This window comes from Stenella coeruleoalba (genome assembly GCF_951394435.1).
Source record: "Stenella coeruleoalba genome assembly, chromosome: 4".
In the NCBI taxonomy this organism is placed as follows: Eukaryota; Metazoa; Chordata; class Mammalia; order Artiodactyla; family Delphinidae; genus Stenella; species Stenella coeruleoalba.
In genome coordinates, this window is record NC_137149.1 from 115,421,507 (window position 1) to 115,441,554 (window position 20,048).

General features: G+C 38.9%; 1 protein-coding gene across 1 annotated transcript; it reads left to right on the plus strand.

Moving 5' to 3' along the window:
- Window positions 1-201: 201 nt before the first annotated feature.
- LOC307185597 (interferon-inducible double-stranded RNA-dependent protein kinase activator A-like) lies at window positions 202-1,197 on the plus strand (the record flags this gene model as incomplete). The annotated part of the gene is made up of 1 exon (XM_079919882.1): window positions 202-1,197. The coding sequence occupies one exon, from the start codon at window positions 202-204 to the stop codon at window positions 1,195-1,197; it is 996 nt and encodes a 331-aa protein (XP_079776008.1).
- Window positions 1,198-20,048: the final 18,851 nt, after the last annotated feature.

Sequence of the window (20,048 nt, forward strand, 5' to 3'; positions counted from 1 at the left end):
TCTATATTTCTGTTTTTGTGCCAGTACCATACTGTCTTGATTACTGTAGCTTTGTAGTATAGTCTGAAATCAGGGAGCCTGATTCCTCCAGCTCCATTTTTCATTCTCAAGATTGCTGTAGAGGAGTCTGAGGAGGGGAGGAGGTGGCGGTGTCGGCTCTAGATCGTTCCTCTCAGGGACTGACTGACCTGTGGAGTGAAGATGTCACTCCACACTGCTCTTCCTCCCGCCACAAAGCCGTCCCTTCTGGCTATGTCTCAGAGCAGGCATCGTGCCGTGGCTCCGCCGCTGAAGTGTGAGGACAGTGGGACCTTCAGTTTGGGGAAGATGATCACAGCTAAGCCAGGGAAAACACCAATTCAGGTATTACATGTATACGGCATGAAGACCAAGAATATCTCAGTTTATGAATGTGAAAGATCCAATGTGCAAATACACTTGCCCACTTTCACCTTCAGAGTAACTGTTGGTGACATAACCTGCACAGGTGAAGGTACAAGTAAGAAGCTGGCGAAACATAGAGCTTCTGAGGCTGCCATAAACATTTTGAAAGCCAGTGCAAGTATTTTCTTTGCAGTTCCTGATCCCTTAATGCCTGACCCTTCCAAGCAACCGAAGAACCAGCTTAATCCTATTGGTTCATTACAGGAATTGGCTATTCATCATGGCTGGAGACTTCCTGAATATACCCTTTCCCAGGAGGGAGGACCTGCTCCTAAGAGAGAATATACCACAATTTGCAGGCTAGAGTCATTCATGGAAACTGGAAAGGGGACATCAAAGAAACAAGCCAAGAGAAATGCTGCTGAGAAATTTCTTGCCAAATTCAGTAATATCTCTCCAGAGAACCACATTTCTTTGACAAATGTGGTAGGACATTCTTTAGGTTGTACTTGGCATTCCTTGAGGAATTATCCTTGTGAAAAGATCAACTTACTGAAAAGAAGCCTCCTCAGTATTCCAAATACAGATTACATCCAGCTGCTTAGTGAAATTGCAAAGGAGCAAGGTTTTAATATAACACATTTGGATATAGAAGAACTGAGTGCCAACGGACAGTATCAATGTCTCGCTGAATTGTCCACCAGTCCCATCACAGTCTGTCATGGCTCGGGGATCTCCTGTGGCAGAGTGGCGCAGAGTGATGCAGCTCACAATGCTCTGCAGTATTTAAAGATAATAGCAGAAAGAAAGTAAATGTGGAACAACGTAGAAAACCCTTCAGTAGCACATAAGAAGTTCCCCTTTCTCCCCTTTCCAAGTAAAACATTTACTATAATGTTTGAGTTTGTGTGTTGGTTCTAAATCTCTTCATAGATTCCATCAACACTCCAGATTTAATTATCTTCTGGTAGTTGTTATTAAGATGTTTTTAATGGCTTCGACTTTGTATTGGTATATTGTATTTATAAACTTTGTATCATAGCAGAGTGTAGCACTCATTTTACAATGCCATGCACATAGAAGGAAAAAACTGCATGATTGTTGTTGTTGATGAGGAGGAGGATAAAATAAAACTGCTAACAACAGTCTTTCTTACTGGTGCTTAACCTCTTCTTTGTACAAGGCTTTGTAAAGGAATTTCGAAGGAAGCCCCTTAGAATTAGTGTTGAGGAATGCACTAACAGGTTTTAATTGACTGTGATTGTTAAATTTCAGGGAACATGATTGGTATGCTGTGTATTTGAATCCATGTAATAAAGAGCTGTTGTTATTAAAAAAAAAGATTGCTTTAGCTATTAGGGGTCTTTTGTGTTTCCATATAAATTGTGAAATTTTTTGTTCTAGTCCTGTGAAAAATGCCAGTGATTGAATCGGTAGATTGCTTTGGGTAGTAGAGTCATTTTCACAATGTTGATTCTTCCAATCCAAGAACATGGTATATCTCTCCATCTATTTGTATCATCTTTAATTTCTTTCATCAGTGTCATAATTTTCTGCATACAAGTCTTTTGTCTCCTTAGGTAGGTTTATTCCTAGATACTTTATTCTTTTTGTAGCAATGGTAAATGGGAGAGTTTTCTTAATTTCACTTTCAGATTTTTCATCATTAGTGTACAGGAATGTCAGAGATTTCTATGTATTAATTTTTATCCTGCTACTTTACCAAATTCATTGATTAGCTCTAGTAGTTTTCTGGTAGCATCTTTAGGATTTTCTGTGTAGAGTATCATGTCATCTGCAAACAATGACAGCTTTACTTCTGCTTTTCTGATTTGGATTCCTTTTATTTCCTTTTCTCTCAGATTGCTGTAGCTAAAACTTCCAAGACTATGTTGAATAATGGTGGTGATAGGGGGCAACCCTGTCTTCTTCCTGATCTTAGTGGAAATGGTTTCAGTTCTTCATCATTGAGGATGATGTTGACTGTGGGTCTGTCATATGTGGCCTTTATTATGTTGAGGAAAGTTCCCTCTATGCCTACTTTCTGCAGGGTTTTTATCATAAATGGGTGTTGAATATCGTCAAAACCTTTCAATGCATCTATTGAGATGATCATATGGTTTTTCTCCTTCAGTTTGTTAATATGGTGTATCACATTGATTGATTTGCATATATTGAAGAATCCTTGCATTTCTGGAATAAGCCCCACATGATCATGATGTATGATCCTTTTAATGTCTTGTTTGATTCTGCTTGCTAGTATTTTGTTGAGGAATTTTGCATCTATGTTCATCAGTGATATTGGCCTGTAGTTTACTTTTTTTGTGGCATCTTTGTATGGTTTTGGTATCAGTGTGATGGTGGCCTTGTAGAATGAGTTTGGGAGTGTTCCTACCTCTGCTATATTTTGGAAGAGTTTGAGAAGGATAGGTATTAGCTCTTCTCTAAATGTTTATAGAATTCGCCTGTGAAGCCATCTGGTCCTGGACTTTTGTTTGTTGGAAGATTTTTAATCACAGTTTCAATTTCAGTGCTTGTGATTGGTCTGTTCATATTTTCTATTTCTTCCTGGTTCAGTCTCGGCAGGTTGCACATTTCTAAGAATTTGTCCATTTCTTCCAGGTTGTCCATTTTATTGGCATAGTAATCTCTTGTAGTAATCTCTCATGATCCTTTGTATTTCTGCAGTGTCAGTTGTTACTTCTTTTTCATTTCTAATTCTTTTTTTTAACATCTTTATTGGCGTATAATTGCTTTACAATGGTGTGTTAGTTTCTGCTTTATAACAAAGTGAATCAGTTATACATATACATATGTTCCCATATGTCTTCCCTCTTGCATCTCCCTCCCTCCCATCCTCCCTATCCCACCCCTCCAGCCTGTCACATAGCACCGAGCCAATATCCCTGTGCCATGCGGCTGCTTCCCACTAGCTATCTACCTTACTACGTTTTGAGCTGTGACAGGGCGAGAGAGAGTCATGGACATATACACATTTCTAATTCTATTGATTTGAGTCTTCTTCCATTTTTGCTTGATTTGTCTGGCTAATGGTTTATCAATTTTGTTTATCTTCTCAAAGAACCAGCTTTTAGTTTTATTAGTCTTTGCTATCGTTTCCTTCACTTCTTTTTCATTTATTTCTCATCTGATTTTTATGATTTCTTTCCTTCTTCTAACTTTGAGGTTTTTTCATTCGTCTTTCTCTAATTGCTTTAGGTGCAAGGTTAGGTAGTTTATTTGAGATGTTTCCTGTTTCTTAAGGTAGGATTCTATTGCTATAAATTTCCCTCTTAGAACTGCTTTTGCTGCATCCCATAGGTTTTGGGTTGTCGTGTCATCATTGTCATTGGTTTCTAAGTATTTTTTGATTTCCTCTTTGATATCTTCAGTGATTTCTTGGTTATTAAGTAGTGTGTTGTTTAGCCTACATATTTTTTTACAGATCTTTTCCTGTAATTGATATCTAGTCTCATAGCGTTGCGGTTGGAAAAGATATTTGATATAATTTCAATTTTCTTAAATTTACTGAGGCTTGATTTGTGACCCAAGATATGATCTATCCTGGAGAATGTTCCATGAGCACCTGAGAAAAATGTGTATTCTGTTGTTTTTGGATGGAATGTCCTATAAATATCTATTCAGTCCATCTTGTTTAATTTATCATTTAAAGCTTGCATTTCCTTATTTAATTTCATTTTGGATGATCTGTCCATTGGTGAAAGTGGGGTGTTAAAGTCCCCTACTATGATTGTATTATTGTCAATTTCCCCTTTTATGGCTGTTAGTATTTGCCTTATGTATTGAGGTGCTCCTGTGTTGGGTGCATAAATATTTACAATTGTTATATTTTCTTCTTGAATTGATCTGTTGATCATTATGTAATGTCTTTCTTTGTCTCTTGTAATAGTCTTTGTTTTAAAGTCTATTTTTTCTGATATGTGAATTGCTATTCCAGCTTTCTTTTGATTTCCATTTGCATGGAATATATTTTTCCGTCCCCTCACTTTCAGTCTGTGTGTTTTCCTGGGTCTGAAGTGGGTCTCTTGTAGACAGCATATATACGGGTCTTGTTTTTGTATCCATTCAGCCAGTCTGTGTCTTTTGGTGGGAGCATTTAATCCATTTACATTTAAGGTAATTATCAATATGTATGTTCCTATTGCCATTTTCTTAATTGTTTTGGGTTTGTTATTGTAGGTCTTTTCCTTCTCTTGTGTTTCTTGCCTAGAGAAGTTCCTTTAGCATTTGTTGTAAATCTGGTTTGGTGGTGCTGAACTCTCTCAGCTTTTGCTTGTCGGTAAAGGTTTTAATTTCTCCATCAAATCTGAATGAGATCCTTGCTGGGTAGAGTAATCTTGGTTGTAGGTTTTTCTCCTTCATTACTTTTAATATGTCCTGCCACTCCCTTATGTTTGCAGAGTTTCTGCTCAAAGATCAGCTGTTAACCTTATTGGGATTCCCTCGTGTGTTATTTGTTATTTTTCCCTTGATGCTTTTCATATGTTTTCTTTGTATTTAATTTTTGATAGTTTGATTAATATGTGTCTTGGCATGTTTCTCCTTGGATTTATCCTGTATGGGACTCTCTGTGCTTCCTGGAGTTGATTAACTATTTCCTTTCCCAGATTAGGGAAGTTTTCAACTCTAATCTCTTCAAATATTTTCTCAGTCCCTTTCTTTTTCTCTTCGTCTTCTGCAACCCCTACAATTCGAATGTTGGTGGGTGTAATGTTGTCCCAGAGGTCTCTGAGACTGTCCTCAGTTCTTTTCATTCTTTTTTCTTTATTCTGCCTTGCAGTAGTTATTTCCACTATTTTATCTTCCAGGTCACTTATCCGTTCTTCTGCTATTGATCCCTTCTAGAGTATTTTTAATTTCATTTACTGTGTTGTTCATTGTTGCTTGTTTCCTCTTTAGTTCTTCTAGTTCCTTGTTAAGTGTTTCTTGCATTTTCTCAATTCTATTTCCAAGATTTTGAATCATCTTTACTATCATTATTTGGAGTTCTTTTTCAGGTACACTGTCTGTTTCCTCTTCATTTGCTTGGTCTGGTGGGTTTTTACCTTGCTACTTCAACTGCTGTGTGTTTTTCTGTCTTCTCATTTTGCTTATCTTACTGTGTTTGGGGTCTCCTTTTTGCAGTCTGCAGGTTCGTAGTTCCCATTGTTTTGGTGTTTGTCCCCAATGACTAAGGTTCTTTCAGTGGGTTCTGTAGGCTTCCTGGTGGAGGGGAGTAGTGCCTGTGTTCTGGTGGATGAGGCTGGATCTTGTCTTTCTGGTTGGCAGCCCACGTCTCGTGGTGTGTTTTGGGGTGTCTGTGGCCTTAGTATGATTTTAGGCAGCCTCTCTGCTAATGGGTGGGGTTGTGTTCCTGTCTTGCTAGTTGTTTGGCATAGGGTGTCCAACACTGTAGCTTGTTGGTCCTTGAGTGAAGCTGGGTCTTCATGTTGAGATGGAGATCTCTGGGATATTTTCTTCGTTTCATATTACATGGAGCTGGGAGGTCTCTTGTGGACCAGTGTCCTGAAGTTGGCTCTCCCACCTCAGAGGCACAGCACTGACTCCTGGCTGGAGCACCAAGAGCCTCTCATCCACGCAGCTCAGAATAAAAGGGAGAAAAAATAGAAAGAAAGAGGATAAAATAAAATTTTTAAAAGATAAAATAATATCAGGTTATTAAAATAAAAAATAATGATTAAGAAAATTTTTTTTTGAAAAGTAAAAAAAAAGAAAACAAAAAAACCCCCAATACGGACAGAGAGAACCCTAGGACAAGTGGTGAAACCAAAGCTATACAGACAAAATCTCACACAGAAGTATACACATACACACTCACAAAAAGAGGAAAAGAGGAAAAAATAATATGACTTGCTCCCAAAGTCCTCCTCCTCAATTTGGGATGATTCATTGCCTTTTCAGGTATTCCACAGATTCAGGGTACATCAAGTTGATTGTGGAGATTTAATCCGCTGCTCCCGAGGCTGCTGGGTGGGATTTCCCTTTCTCTTCTTTGTTCGCACAGCTCACGGGTTTCAGCTTTGGATTTGGCTCTGTCTCTGTGTGTAGGTCACCTGAGGGCATCTGTTCTTCGCTCAGACAGGACGGGGTTACAGGAGCAGCTGAGTCAGGGGCTCTGGCTCCCTCAGGCTCGGGGGAGAGAGGGGCAAACCTGTGGTGGCAGAGGCTGGCGTGACGTTGCACCAGCCTGAAGCATGCCGTTTGTTCTCCCGGGGAAGTTGTCCCTGGATCACGGGACCCTGGCAGTGGCAAGTTGCACAGTCTCCCTGGAGGGGAGGTGTGGATCGTGACCTTTGTTTGCACACAGGCTTCTTGGTGGCGGCAGCAGAAGCCTTAACAACTCATGCCCGTCTCTGGGGTCCGCGCTGATAGCCGCAGCTTACGCCCGTCTCTGGAGCTCCTTTAAGCGGCGCTCTGAATCCCCTCTCCTCGCGCATCAGGAAACAAAGAGGCAATAAAAAGTCTTTTGCCTCTTCGGCAGCTCCAGACTTTTTCCCGGACTCCCTCCCGGCTAGCTGTGGCGCACTAGCCCGCTTCAGGCTGTGTTCACGCAGTCAACCCATGTCTTCTCCCTGGGGTCTGACCTCCGAAGCCCGAGCCTCAGTTCCCAGCCCCCGCCCACCCCGGCGGGTAGCAGACAGCCTCTCAGGCTGGTGAGTCCTGGTCGGCACCGATCCTCTGTGCGGAATCTCTCCGCTTTGCCCTCCGCACCCCTGTTGCTGTGCTCTCCTCCGTGGTTCCGAAGCTTCCCCCCTCCGCCACCCACAGTCTTCAGCCACGAAGGGGCTTCCTAGTGTGTGAAAACCTTTCCTCCTTCACAGCTCCCTCCCACTGGTGCAGGTCCCATCCCTAATCTTTTTTCTCTGTTTTTACTTTTTTCTTTTGCTCTACCCAGGTACATGGGGGAGATTCTTGCCTTTGGGGAAGTGTGAGGTCTTCTGCCAGCATTCAGTAGGTGTTCTATAGGAGCAGTTCCACATGTAGATGTAATTCTGATGTATCTGTGGGGAGGAAGGTGATCTCTGCGTCTTACACTTCCATCTTCTTCCTCAACTCTCCCCCGTGTGATGTATTTTGTAAGAATGTTTATAGCACTCAGAAGCGTGCTTGGCTAGGTTTTATTTGAATGAAGAAGAAATGCGCCTTTCTGTAGAAGGGGAGATGGCTTGTCACTTTGTTTCTAATTGACATAGAATCACAACAAGAAACTTATTTATTTTTTGCTTAAATCAAACCAGCACAGGGCTCCTTTTGAGTATTCATTATTTTTTAGGCTCATTTTAATTTTTAATTGAAAGAATTAAATGTGCAAATATTTTTAAAATTTTATTTATTATTTTTCAAAAAAACTGAACACTGCCAGAGCTGTAGTTGTCTGTGCTTCCTTTTTTTTTTGAATTTTATGAAAAAAATTTTTTATACAGCAAGTTATCCATCTTATACATATTATTGTATATATGTCAATCCCAATCTCCCAATTCAACACCCACCCCCAGCCACTTTCCTGCCTTGGTGTCCATACATTTGTTCTCTACATCTGTGTCTCTATTTCTGCCCTGCAAACCAGTTCATCTGTACCATTTTTCTATGTTCCACATATATGCATTAATATATGATATTTGTTTTTCTTTTTCTGACTTACTTCACTCTGTATGACAGTCTCTAGGTCTTTCCATGTCTCTGAAAAGGACCCAATTTCGTTCCTTTTTATGGCTGAGTAATATTCCATTGTATATATGTATCACATCTTCTTTAGCCATTCATCTGTCGATGGGCATTTAGGTTGTTTCCATGACCTGGCTATTGTAAATAGTGCTGGAATGAACATTGGGGTGCATGTGTCTTTTTGAATTATGCTTTTCTCTGGGTATATGTCCAGTAGTGGGATTGCTGGATCATATGGTAATTCTAATTTTAGTTTTAGAAGGAACCCCCATACTGTTCTCCATAGTGGCTGTATCAATTTACATTCCCATCAACAGTGCCAGAGGGTTTCCTTTTCTCCACAATCTCTCCAGCATTTGTTGTTTGTAGATTTTCTGATGTTCCCATTCTAACTGGTGTGAGGTGATACCTCATTGTAGTTTTGATTTGCATTTCTCTAATAATTAGTAATGTTGAGCAGCTTTTCATGTGCTTCTTGGCCATCTGTATGTCTTCTTTGGAGAAGTGTCTCTTTAGGTCTTCTGCTCATTTTTTGATTGGGTTTTTTTTTTTTAATATTGAGCTATATGAGCTGTTTATATATTTTGGAGATTAATCTTTTGTCTGTTGCTTCATTTGTAAATATTTTCTCCAGTTCTGAGGGTTGTCTTTTCATCTTGTTTGTAGTTCCCTTTGTTTTGCAAAAGCTTTTAAGTTTCATTAGGTCCCATTTGTTTATTTTTGTTTTTACTTCCATTACTCTAGGAGGTGGATCAAAAAAGATCTTGCTGTGATTTATGTCAGAGAGTGTTCTTCCTATGTTTTACTCTAAGAGTTTTATAGTGTCCAGTCTTACATTTAGGTAAAAAATCCATTTTGAGTTGACTTTTGTGTATGGTGTTAGGGAGTGTTCTAATTTCATTCTTTTACATGTAGCTGTCCAGTTTTCCCAGCACCACTTTTTGAAGAGGCTGTCTTTTCTCCATTGTATATCCTTGCCTCCTTTTTCATAGATTAGCTGACCATAAGTGCCTGGGTTTATCTCTGTGCTTTCTATCCTTTTCCATGGATCTATATTTCTGTTTTTGTGCCAGTACTACATTGTCTTGATAACTGTAGCTTTGTAGTATAGTCTGAAGTCAGGGAGTCTGATTCCTCCAGCTCTATTTTATTCCCTCAAGACTGCTTTGGCTATTTGGGGTCTTTTGTGTCTCCATACAAATTCTAAGATTTTTTGTTTTAGTTCTGTAAAAAATGCCTGGTAATTTGATAGGGATTACATTGAATCTGCGGATTGCTTTGGGTGCTATAGTCATTTTCACAATATTGATTCTACCAATCCAAGAACATGGTATATCTCTCTATCTGTTGGTATCATCTTTAATTTCCTTCATCAGTGTCTTATAGTTTTCTGCATACAGGTCTTTTGTCTCTCTAGGTAGGTTTATTCCTAGGCATTTTATTCTTTTTGTTGCAATGGCAAATGTGAGTGTTTCTTTAATTTCTCTTTCAGATTTTTCATCATGAGTGTGTAAGAATGCCAGAGATTTCTGTGCCTTAATTTTGTATCCTGCAACCTTACTAAATTCACTGATTGACTGTAGTAGTTTTCTGGTAGCATCTTTAAGATTCTTTATGTATAGTACCATGTCATCTGCAAACAGTGACAGTTTTACCTCTTTTCCAATTTGTATTCCTTTTATTTATTTTTCTTCTCTGATTGTTGTGGCTAGGACTTCCAAAATTATGTTGAATAATAGTAGCAATAGAGGACATCTTTGTCTTGTTCCTGATCTTAGAGGAAATGCTTTCATTTTTTCTCCATTTAGAATGATGTTGGCTGGAGGTTTGTCACATATGACCTTTATTATATTGAGGTAGCTTCCCTCTATGCCCACTTTCTGGAGAGTTTTCACCATTCATGGGTGTTGAATTTTCTCAAAAGCTTTTTCTGTATCTATTGAGATGATCATATGGTTTTTATTCTTCAATTTGTTAATATGGTGTATCACATTGATTGATTTGCTTATATTGAAGAATCCTTGCATCCTTGGGATAAATCCCACTTGATCATGGTGTATGATCTTTTAATGTGTTGTTGAATTCTGTTTGCTAGTATTTTGTTGAGGATTTTTGCATCTATATTCATCAGTGATATTGGTCTGTAATTTCCTTTTTTTGTAGTATCTTTGTCTGGTTTTGGTATCAGGATGATGGTGGCCTCAGAATGCTTTTCAGAATGTTCCTTCTTCTGCAAGTTTTTGGAAGAGTTTAAGGATGGGTGTCAGCTCTTCTCTAAATGTTTGATAGAATTCAACTGTGAAGCCATCTAGTCCTGGATTTTTGTTTGTTGGAAGACTTTTAATCACAGTTTCAATTTCATTACTTGTCATTGGTCTGTTCATATTTTCTATTTCTACCTGGTTCAGTCTTGGAATGTTATACCTTTCTAAGGATTTGTCCATTTCTTCTAGGTTGTCCATTGTATTGCCATAGAGTTGCTTGTAGTAGTCTCTTAGAATGCTTTGTGTTTCTGCAGTGTCCGTTGTAACTTCTCCCTTTTCATTTCTAATTTTATTGATTTGAGTCCTCTCCCTCTTTTTGTTGATAAGTCTGACTAATGGTTTATCAATTTTGTTTATTTTTTCAAGGAACCAGCTTTTAGTTTTATTGATCTTTGCTATTGCTTTCTTTGTTTCTATTTCATTTATTTCTGCTCTGATCTTTATGATTTCTTTCTTTCTGCTAACTTTGGGTTTTGTTTTTTCTTCTTTCTCTAGTTCCTTTAGGTGTAAGGTTAGATTGTTTATTTGAGATTTTACTTGTTTCTTGCGGTAGGCTTGTATTGCTATAAACTTCCCTCTTAGAACTGCTTTTGTTGTGTCTCATAGATTTTGGTTGGTCGTGTTTTCATTGTAATTTTTCTCTAGGTATTTTTTGACTTCCTCTTTGATTTCCTCAGTGATCTCTAGGTTATTTAGTAACAAGTTGTTTAGCCTCCAAATGTTTGTGTTTTTTACGTTATTTTTCCTGTAATTGATTTCTAATCTCATAGTGTTGTGGTCAGAAAAGATGCCTGATATATTTTCGGTTTTCTTAAATTTACTGAGGCTTGATTTGTGAACCAAGATATGATCTATCCTAGAGAATGTTCCATGTGTACTTGAGAAGAAAGTGTAGTCTGCTGTTTGGGGATGGAATGTCCTATAAATATCAATTAAATCTATCTGGTCTATTGTGTCATTTAAAGCTTGTCTTTTCTATTAATTTTCTGTCTGGATGATCTGTCCATTGGTATAAGTGAGGTGTTAAAGTCCTCCACTATTCTTGTATTACTATCAATTTCCTATTTTATAGCTGTTAGCAGTTGCCTTTTCTATTGAGGTGCTCCTATGTTGGGTGCATACATATTTATAATTGTTTTATCCTCTTCTTGGATTGATCGCTTGATCATTATGTGGTGTCCTTCCTTGTCTCTTGTAACAGTCTTTATTTTAAAGTCTACTTTATCTGATATGAGTATTGCTACTGCAGCTTTCTTTTGATTTCCATTTGCATGGAATATCTTTTTCCATCCCCTCACTTTCAGTCTGTACGTGTCCCTAGGTCTGAAGTGGGTCTCTTATAGACAGCATATATATGGGTCTTGTTCTTGTATCCATTCGGCGAGCCTGTGTCTTTTGGTTGGAGCATTTAATCCATTCATGTTTAAGGTAATTATCGATATGTATGTTCCTATTACCATTTTCTTAATTGTTTTGAGTTTGTTATTGTAAGTCTTTTCCTTCTCCTGTGTTTCCTGCCTAGAGAAGTTCCTTTAGCATTTGTTGTAGAGTTGGTTTGGTGGTGCTGAATTCTTTTAGCTTTTGCTTGTCTGTAGAGCTTTTGATTTCTCCATCAAATCTGAATGAGATCTTTGCTGGGTAGAGTAATCTTGGTTATAGGTTCTTCCCTTTCATCACTTTAAATATGTCATGCCACTCCCTTCTGGCTTGTAGTGTTTCTGCTGAGAAATCAGCTGTTAATCTTATGAGAGTTCACTTGTATCTTATTTGTCGTTTTTCCCTTGCTGCTTTCAATAATTTTTCTTTTTCTTTAATTTTTACCAGTTTGATTACTATGTATCTCGGCATGTTTGTTCTTGGGTTTCTCCTGTATGGGACTTCTGCACTTCCTGTATTTGGGTGGCTATTTCCTCTCTCGTGTTAGGGAAGTTTTCAACTATAATCTTTTCAAATATTTTCTTGGGTTCTTTCTCTCTCTCTTCTCCTTCTGGGGCTCCTATAATGTATAGGAGCCCCAGCTCCTATAATGTATAATGTTCTTGCATTTAATGTTGTCCCAGAGGTCTCTTAAGCTGTCTTCATTTCTTTTCATTCTTTTTTCTTTATTCTGTTCCATGACAGTGAATTCCACCATTCTGTCTTCCAGGTCACTTATCCGTTCTTCTGCCTCAGTTATTCTGCTATTGATTCCTTCTAGTGTAGTTTTCATTTCAGTTATTGTATTTTTCATCTCTATTTGTTTGTTCTTTAATTCTTCTAGATCTTTGTTAAACATTTCTTGAATCTTCTCAACCTTTGCCTCCATTCTTTTTCCGAGGTCCTGGATCATCTTCAGTATCATTATTCTTAATTCTTTTTTTCTGGATGGTTTCCTATCTCCATTCATTTAGTTGTTTTTCTGGGTTTTTATCTTGTTCTTTCATGTAGTATATAGCCCTTTGCCTTTTCATCTTGTCTATCTTTCTGTGAATGAGATTTTTGTTCCACAGACTGCAGGATTGTAGTTCTTCTTGATTCTTCTCTCTGCCCTTTGGTGGACGAGGCTATTTAAGAGGCTTGTGCAAGTTTCCTGATGGGAGGGATTGGTGGTGGGTAGAGCTGGGTGTTGCTCTTGTGGGCAGAGCTCAGTATAACTTTAATCCATTAGTCTGCTGATGGGTGGGGCTGGGTTCCCTCCCTGCTGGTTGCTTGGCCTGAGGCAATCCAACACTAGAGCCTACCTGGCTCTTTGGTGGGGCTAATGGCGGACTCTGGGAGGACTCACACCAAGGAGTACTTCCTAGAACTTCTGCTGCCAGTGTTCTTGTCCCCATGGTTAGCCACAGCCACTCCCCACCTCTGCAGGAGGCCCTCCAACACTAGCAGGTAGGTCTGGTTCTGTCTCCTATGGGGTCACTGCTCCTTCCCCTGGGTCCCGATGCACACACTACTTTGTGTGTGCCTTCCAAGGGTGGAGTCTCTGTTTCCCCCAGTCTTATCAAAGTCCTGTAATCAATTCCACTAGGCTTCAAAGTCTGATTCTCTAGGAATTCTGCCTCCTGTTGCTGGACCCCCAGATTGGAAAGCCTTATGTGGGGCTCAGAACCTTCACTCCAGTGGGTGGACTTCTGTTGTATAAGTGTTCTCCAGTTTGTGAGTCACCCACCCAGCAGTTATGGCATTTGATTTTATTGTGATTGTGGCCCTCCTATAATCTAGCTGTGGCTTCTCCTTTGTCTTTGGATGTGGGGTATCTGTTTTGGTGAGTTCCAGAGTCTTCCTGTCAATGATTGTTCAGCAGTTAGTTGTGATTATGGTGCTCTCTCAAGAGGGAGTGAGCACATGTCCTTCTACTCTGCCATCTTCTGTGCAAATATTTTTAAAATGAATGAACAGAACACATTCAAATAAAGTGAGAGTATGTGTAATAAATAAGCTCTTAAATTCTCTGGTCTTCTCCAAAGGCAACAACTGTTTTATGTCCTTATAGAATATTCTTTTTTTTTCTGGCCATGCCATTCAGCTTGTGAGATCTTAGTTCCCCTAACAGGGATTGAACCCAGGCCCACAGAAGTGAAAGCTCTGAGTCCTAACCACTGGACCACCAGGGAATTCCCCAGAATATTCTCATGTACATAAAATATGCTTATATCATTTTCTATGTCCTCTGACTTATCCCTATGGAGCTCATGCAGAGAGTGTGTGTTTGATCCCTGGTCGGGGAGCTAAAATCCCACATACCTCATGGCCAAAAATCAAAACATACTGCAAGCTGCTCACTCTAATCCCCCCCCCCACAACTCACACACTAAAAAACCAAGAAATTGGATGTGGATCACGCATTCTTAAAGACAAAGATTGAGCATCTGTGATTTGTTTAGGTATGAAATAAAAGACATATACTCAGAATTAGCATATAACCAAATACTTAATAAGAGAAATCTAAAGGCATTTTTTGGATCTGGCACCACCCAAAAATCCATGGACATTAAAGAACACTGAGAATAGAGCAAGAGAAGTGAGACCAGCTGCATATGTCTTCAGAAGGCCTGGATATACTTGGATGCTGCTAGAGAAGGCTGGAGACTGTAGAGAAGTTACTGAAAAGCCAAGGACAATGCCAGCAAGCCAACCTCTTCTTGTATCAGCATCGTCTCTGGCCCATGAGTTCCCACAGACCTTGACAGCAAAATGAAATGTTGACAGTGATAGATCCCATGGCACAGAAAGAGCCTCCAAAGCCTAAGCAAAGGGGGAGAAAAACTGCCAGAATTTTTGGTTTTAACTGAATTGGCACAACTTGCACAAACTAAAAATTGCTAATGAAAAGTAACCTGCAGCATTTGATTTAAGGTTCAAATATGAATGCGATGCCTTCATTTTCAAAGATGAAGCTACTGCTCTAGTATTTATTGAATAGATGTATTGAGTTATTTTTTGGTGGTACTTGGTGGATTTCTGCTAAATCAGCCCCTTCCTACCATGTTCCTGTGCATGTAGTGGTAGGCATGGATTGGCAGTTGGCAGAAAGAGAATTAGTGTCAGAATCCTGGGGAATGCTAATCACCAAATGACAGTGTACAACGACACAACCTAGGGAGATGACATCAGCTATGCAAATCACACATATTTAAAGTTTGAAACACACAAACTGTCTTTTAATCAAGTTGGATTTGTGGAAAGTTTTATCCAATAATTGAAAAAAAACAAGAAAAAAGCTACATTTTACTTAATGTGATGTTAGCTTTTAGCATTGCAAGTTGGACACTTTTCCCTGGCACATTTTTATTAATCTTTGTCAGTGCATGCACTCATAGACTGAGTAGTTGTGAGCTTTGCTACCCTGCACTTTTAGAATACTAATGAAAGAGAATTTATATTTTGCTTTCTTTCAAGCATCATAATTCAGGCTAAACCAAAAATTTTAGTGGGGAAGGTTTTATGGTGGGTGATTGATAATTCATGCCCCAAACAGCCTTTATAGTACTAGACTGGAGGTTTATCTTCTGAATTTTCTCCCCAAAGCTTAGCTAGAATTACCAGCACAAAGAATTCCCCCATGCTCAAAAGATATAAAATGAAAATACTTAGTGCCCATTCCTAAGTTATTGAATTTTCTTTCTCTTACTGGTTTCCAAAATGGTGTTAGATTTGTGAACAACAATATCTATAGGTGTCTCACAGCCAACTGAGCATTGTGCTAAGGCCACAGTGTTGGGAAAATGCCCACTGACAATAGCAATTGCTGAGTTTGTGATTTGCCTAACCCATTAATTGTTCTCTGTGATAATTTTAGAAAAAATGGATGACTAATGTCTCTTCTGGAGAGAACTCCTGTCTGAACCATTTTGGTAGGCAGAATTCTAAGACACCCTCCACCCCTACACCCACTGGTGTACAACATTCCTTGTACAATCAACTCTTCTTGATTGTTGGTGGGACCTGTGAATATGACGGACTAGTCACTATGATGATTATATTGTTATATAAGACTTTGTCTTAGCAAATTAGAAAGAGTGATTAAAAGCAAGAGAGGTGCTGCCCTACTGGCCTTGAAGGAGCAACCTGTCACATTGTAGAGAGGGGCACATGACAGAAAACCATGGGTAGCCTCAAGGAGCTGAGAATGGGCCTCAAGTGGGAGCCAGGAAGAAAGATGTATCTCAGACCTATAACCACAAGAAGCTGAATTCTGCCAACAGCCAAGAAGCCTAGAAGAAGACTTCTAAGCCTAAGCCTAGCCTAAGCCTCAGATGAAATCATGGCCATGGCTGGCACTGTGCAGCTTTGTGAGACTGTAAGCAGAGGACCCAGAAAAAATGTGCTGGATTCCTGACCCTTGGAAACTGTGAGTTAATAAATTTGTCTTGTTTTAAGCTGATAATTTTGTGATAATTTGTTATGCAACAATGGAAAACTAATCAAAGTATTCTTACCTAGGAATCCAAATTTTATCATGGATCCTAAAAATTGCCCAGGTTAGACACAAACATTGTAGGACACTGTGAGATAGAATATCTAAGATTGATTCATTTCTGGAAAATGTTGTTGGATGTCTTTTATCATTTTATCTAAGGAAATACAAAGTTGAATACTTAAAGCAGAGCAATATAAGCATGGTTCAACATTTTGCAAAGCAGGGCACTGACAGTCTCCATCTATTTGAGAGATCTCTAAGTGAAATACCAGGGTTTATTTCTGACTTTACTGTAAGTTGTATTTAATGGAAAAGAGAGAAGTGGAGATTAAAAAAAGGAAGTCATCGTGTTGAGGATGCAATAATGCGGAAGATGTATCTGTCAAGCAACTCTAAGGAAGATGCTTATTCTCAATCACCAGGACCTGTGGATGGCTGGATGCTTGAGTTCTGGGAGAGGAGACCTGATGGAGCCAGCGAGTGTGCCCTTGGGTGTTATCATGCTCTGGCCTGGGATCTTGGGGATGGCGAAGGGACCAGTGGAGAATCAGGCAAGTGTTCAGCTAAATTCTTGGTAAAATACATTCACAAAATGTTATCTGACAGTTTCTGTTTTAAACATCAATGTTACTTTGATGACTACAGAGAGTCACCGCTACCTACAGTATACTAATGCTTGTCTAGTAATTTAACTGTCTTGTCAGGGCCTCATTTTTCTTAACTGTGAAGTGTGGGATGGTCACACTTACTTATGTTGCTTTCACAGATAACCAGACAAAATAGTGAAGAAGTGAATTGGTGAGGAGGTTGACCTGATAGATGGCCAGTGGGAAGTTGAAAGAAGCACCCATTATGTGAAAGTTGATCTTTGTATTTTAGCTGTGGAAATCATAGCTGAATGAGGAGATGTATTGTTTGTAAGATATTATGCAAATAGGCAAAAAGAATTGGGTGATCAGAGCAGAGTAATGGCAAGATGTGACTCAGCAAATTGCAGATAGGAAAGCGGTGTCCTTCAGATAACAATGATTTGGTCTGGTGGAAGGTTGTGTTGGAAGAAGGGAAGAAGTCTCACTGGGAACTTGAGGAAGGAATTGCTACAATCAAGAAATATTTTGGTGACCATGTCCTTATATGGATATTTGTAAGGAAGGAGAGGTGCAGAAGCCTGGGCCACAGCCTGGTCATTAGAGAAATGTTCATTGTTTTGGAAAAAGTTATAATGATAAATAGAGATCTGCAAAGGGGAGTAGACACATAGAAAAGGCGTGATAAGACAATTTTGAGACCCCAGTGCTGGACCTGTTTTCCAAAATGAAGATAAAGATAATCTGAGGAGAAAATTTAAAAGGTAAAGGAAAAGAATTTGGTCAGTGTGTTAAAGATTGCTTAATTAATATTGCTGGCTGACTTTCTAAAGGACAAAGAAAGTGGGTGGAGCTTTCACAGAAAGTAGAAAGAAGGGCTGAAGTGAGCCCCTTTAGAGGGACAAGCTATGTGGCTGACTCTCCACACTTGGCCTTCATCTACTCCTGGCTTTCTGCCCTTTTGGTAAGCCGAAGAGACCGAAAACCAAATAATTCTGCTAGCATTAGGAACCCTTATAAAAGATTTGTTGATAAGGTAGTTAAAACCCTTGTCTAAAATGAGGTTTGTGGATATAATTTATACATACTAGTATCATCCTCCCTTATCATCAGTTATTCAGAATTAGCTGTACTCCTTTGGTAAGAAAAATACATGAAAAAGCTGTAAACAAACTGGGGTATGCCAGATATGTAAGATAATATGCAATACCCAGTTTTAGTTATTCTGGTAATGTTTTATTTGTACTTGAATAGGAAATAAAAGAAAATTTTCCACATACGAAGTCATTAAGAAGTAGAACAAAAAAGTTAGGGCACCCCAAAGAAGAGTGAGATTTTAGAAATAATTTTAGTGTAGAGCAAGTATATTTAAGGTACTTTGAAAGCCAAGACTTGTAATAAAGCATAGAGGAAAGGAGTAAAGAATATACATGACATGCATCCATCAATGTAAACAGTTACTGGACATATTCCAACTTCTTAAAATGTTTCTGTGTCGAACAAACATTTATTTACTCTTTCTGTCTCACTTCTCTTACTATTTCCCTCCCAAGATGTACCCCATAACCAGAACATCACCCTCATAATTACATCAAAATGTCATGCCTCCACCTTGCCCAGCCTCAGACCTGGATCACTCACAGAGTATCTTCCCCTTCCCCTCTTCTGGTCCATATAACATTAGTAGAGAAAGTCTCCAATCTGTGAGACGTTCACTGACTCCAATTCCATACCTCTAAATGGGTTCTTCGTGGGTGCTCAGTATTCTCTTTTTATTACCTTTAAAGTTCCCTAGCTCAGTTCTGAGAAAGGCTATTCAAAAACTGATTACATCCCCCAGGCCGTCAGCTCCATCACCTCATCTCTAATCTCAGCCAAAGAATTATACTCCTTTCAGGTGTTACTTATTAGCTAGATGAAAGTTGGTTATAAGGATAATCTCAACTGTTAGAAATTTTGAAGATAATCTTATTTAGATAAGGTAATCTTATTCAGATAAGGAAACTGAGGGTTAGAGGTTAATTCCCCAGGTAAAATGGAAAACTTTTATTGAGAAATTATGGCTGTTCCTACAACATGCTGGAATTGACAGTACACCATCACAGAGCTGTAGTACTGATCTAGTAATCCATTGGATTTCCCCCTGTTCCTGAGTTCCACTTCCTAATTCCAAATCACAGTATTATCTCTAATGTCTATAAACCCCAAGTCTTATTTCCAAGATTCACTTCTCTGATTATTTGCTTTGGGATGATAAAATTGCATTTTAATATCATGCTTGTGAAAATGGTTTCTACTGCCTAATATACCATAGTTCTGAAAGGAAAGGATTTGAAAGTTGTTTTTAAAAATCTGAATGTTGGGGCTTCCCTGGTGGCGCAGTGGTTGAGAGTCCGCCTGCCGATGCAGGGGACACGGGTTCGTGCCCCAGTCTGGGAAGATGCCACATGCCGCGGAGCGGCTGGGCCCGTGAGCTATGGCCGTTGAGCCTGCGCATCCGGAGCCTGTGCTCCGCAACGGGAGAGGCCACAGCAGTGAGAAGCCCGCGTACCACAAAAAAAAAAAAAAAAAAAAAAAAAAAAAGTCTGAATGTTGGCCATAATGTAAGAGAGTGTTTGCTCTTTAAAAAAATTTTTTATTACTATTATTTAAAAAATTTATTTTATATTGGAGTATAATTTATTTATAATGTTGTGGTAGTTACAGGTGTGATTTAGTTAAACATATATTTATTCTTTTCCAGATTCTTTTCCCATATAAGTTATTACAGAGTATTGAGTAGAGGTCCCTGTGCTATACAACAGGTCCTTGTTGATTACCTATTTTACATATAGTAGAGTGTATATGTTAATCCCAACTTCCTAATTTATCCCTTCCCCCCACCTTTCCTATTTGGTAACCATAAGTTTGTTTTCCGAGTCTGTGAGTCTGTTTCTCTTTTGTAAATAAGTTTATAGATTCCACATATAAGTGATGTCATATGATATTTGTTGTTCTCTGTCTGATTTAGTTCACTTAGTATGATAATCTCTAGGTCCATCCATGTTGCTGCAGATGGCATTATTTCTTTTTTTATGGCTGAGTAGTATTCCACTGTATATATGTACCATTCTTCTTTATCCATTCATCTGTTGATGGACATTTAAGTTGCTCCATGTCTTGGCCACTGTATATAGTACTGCAATGAACATTGGGGTGCATGTATCTTTCTGAAGTATGTTTTTCTTGGAT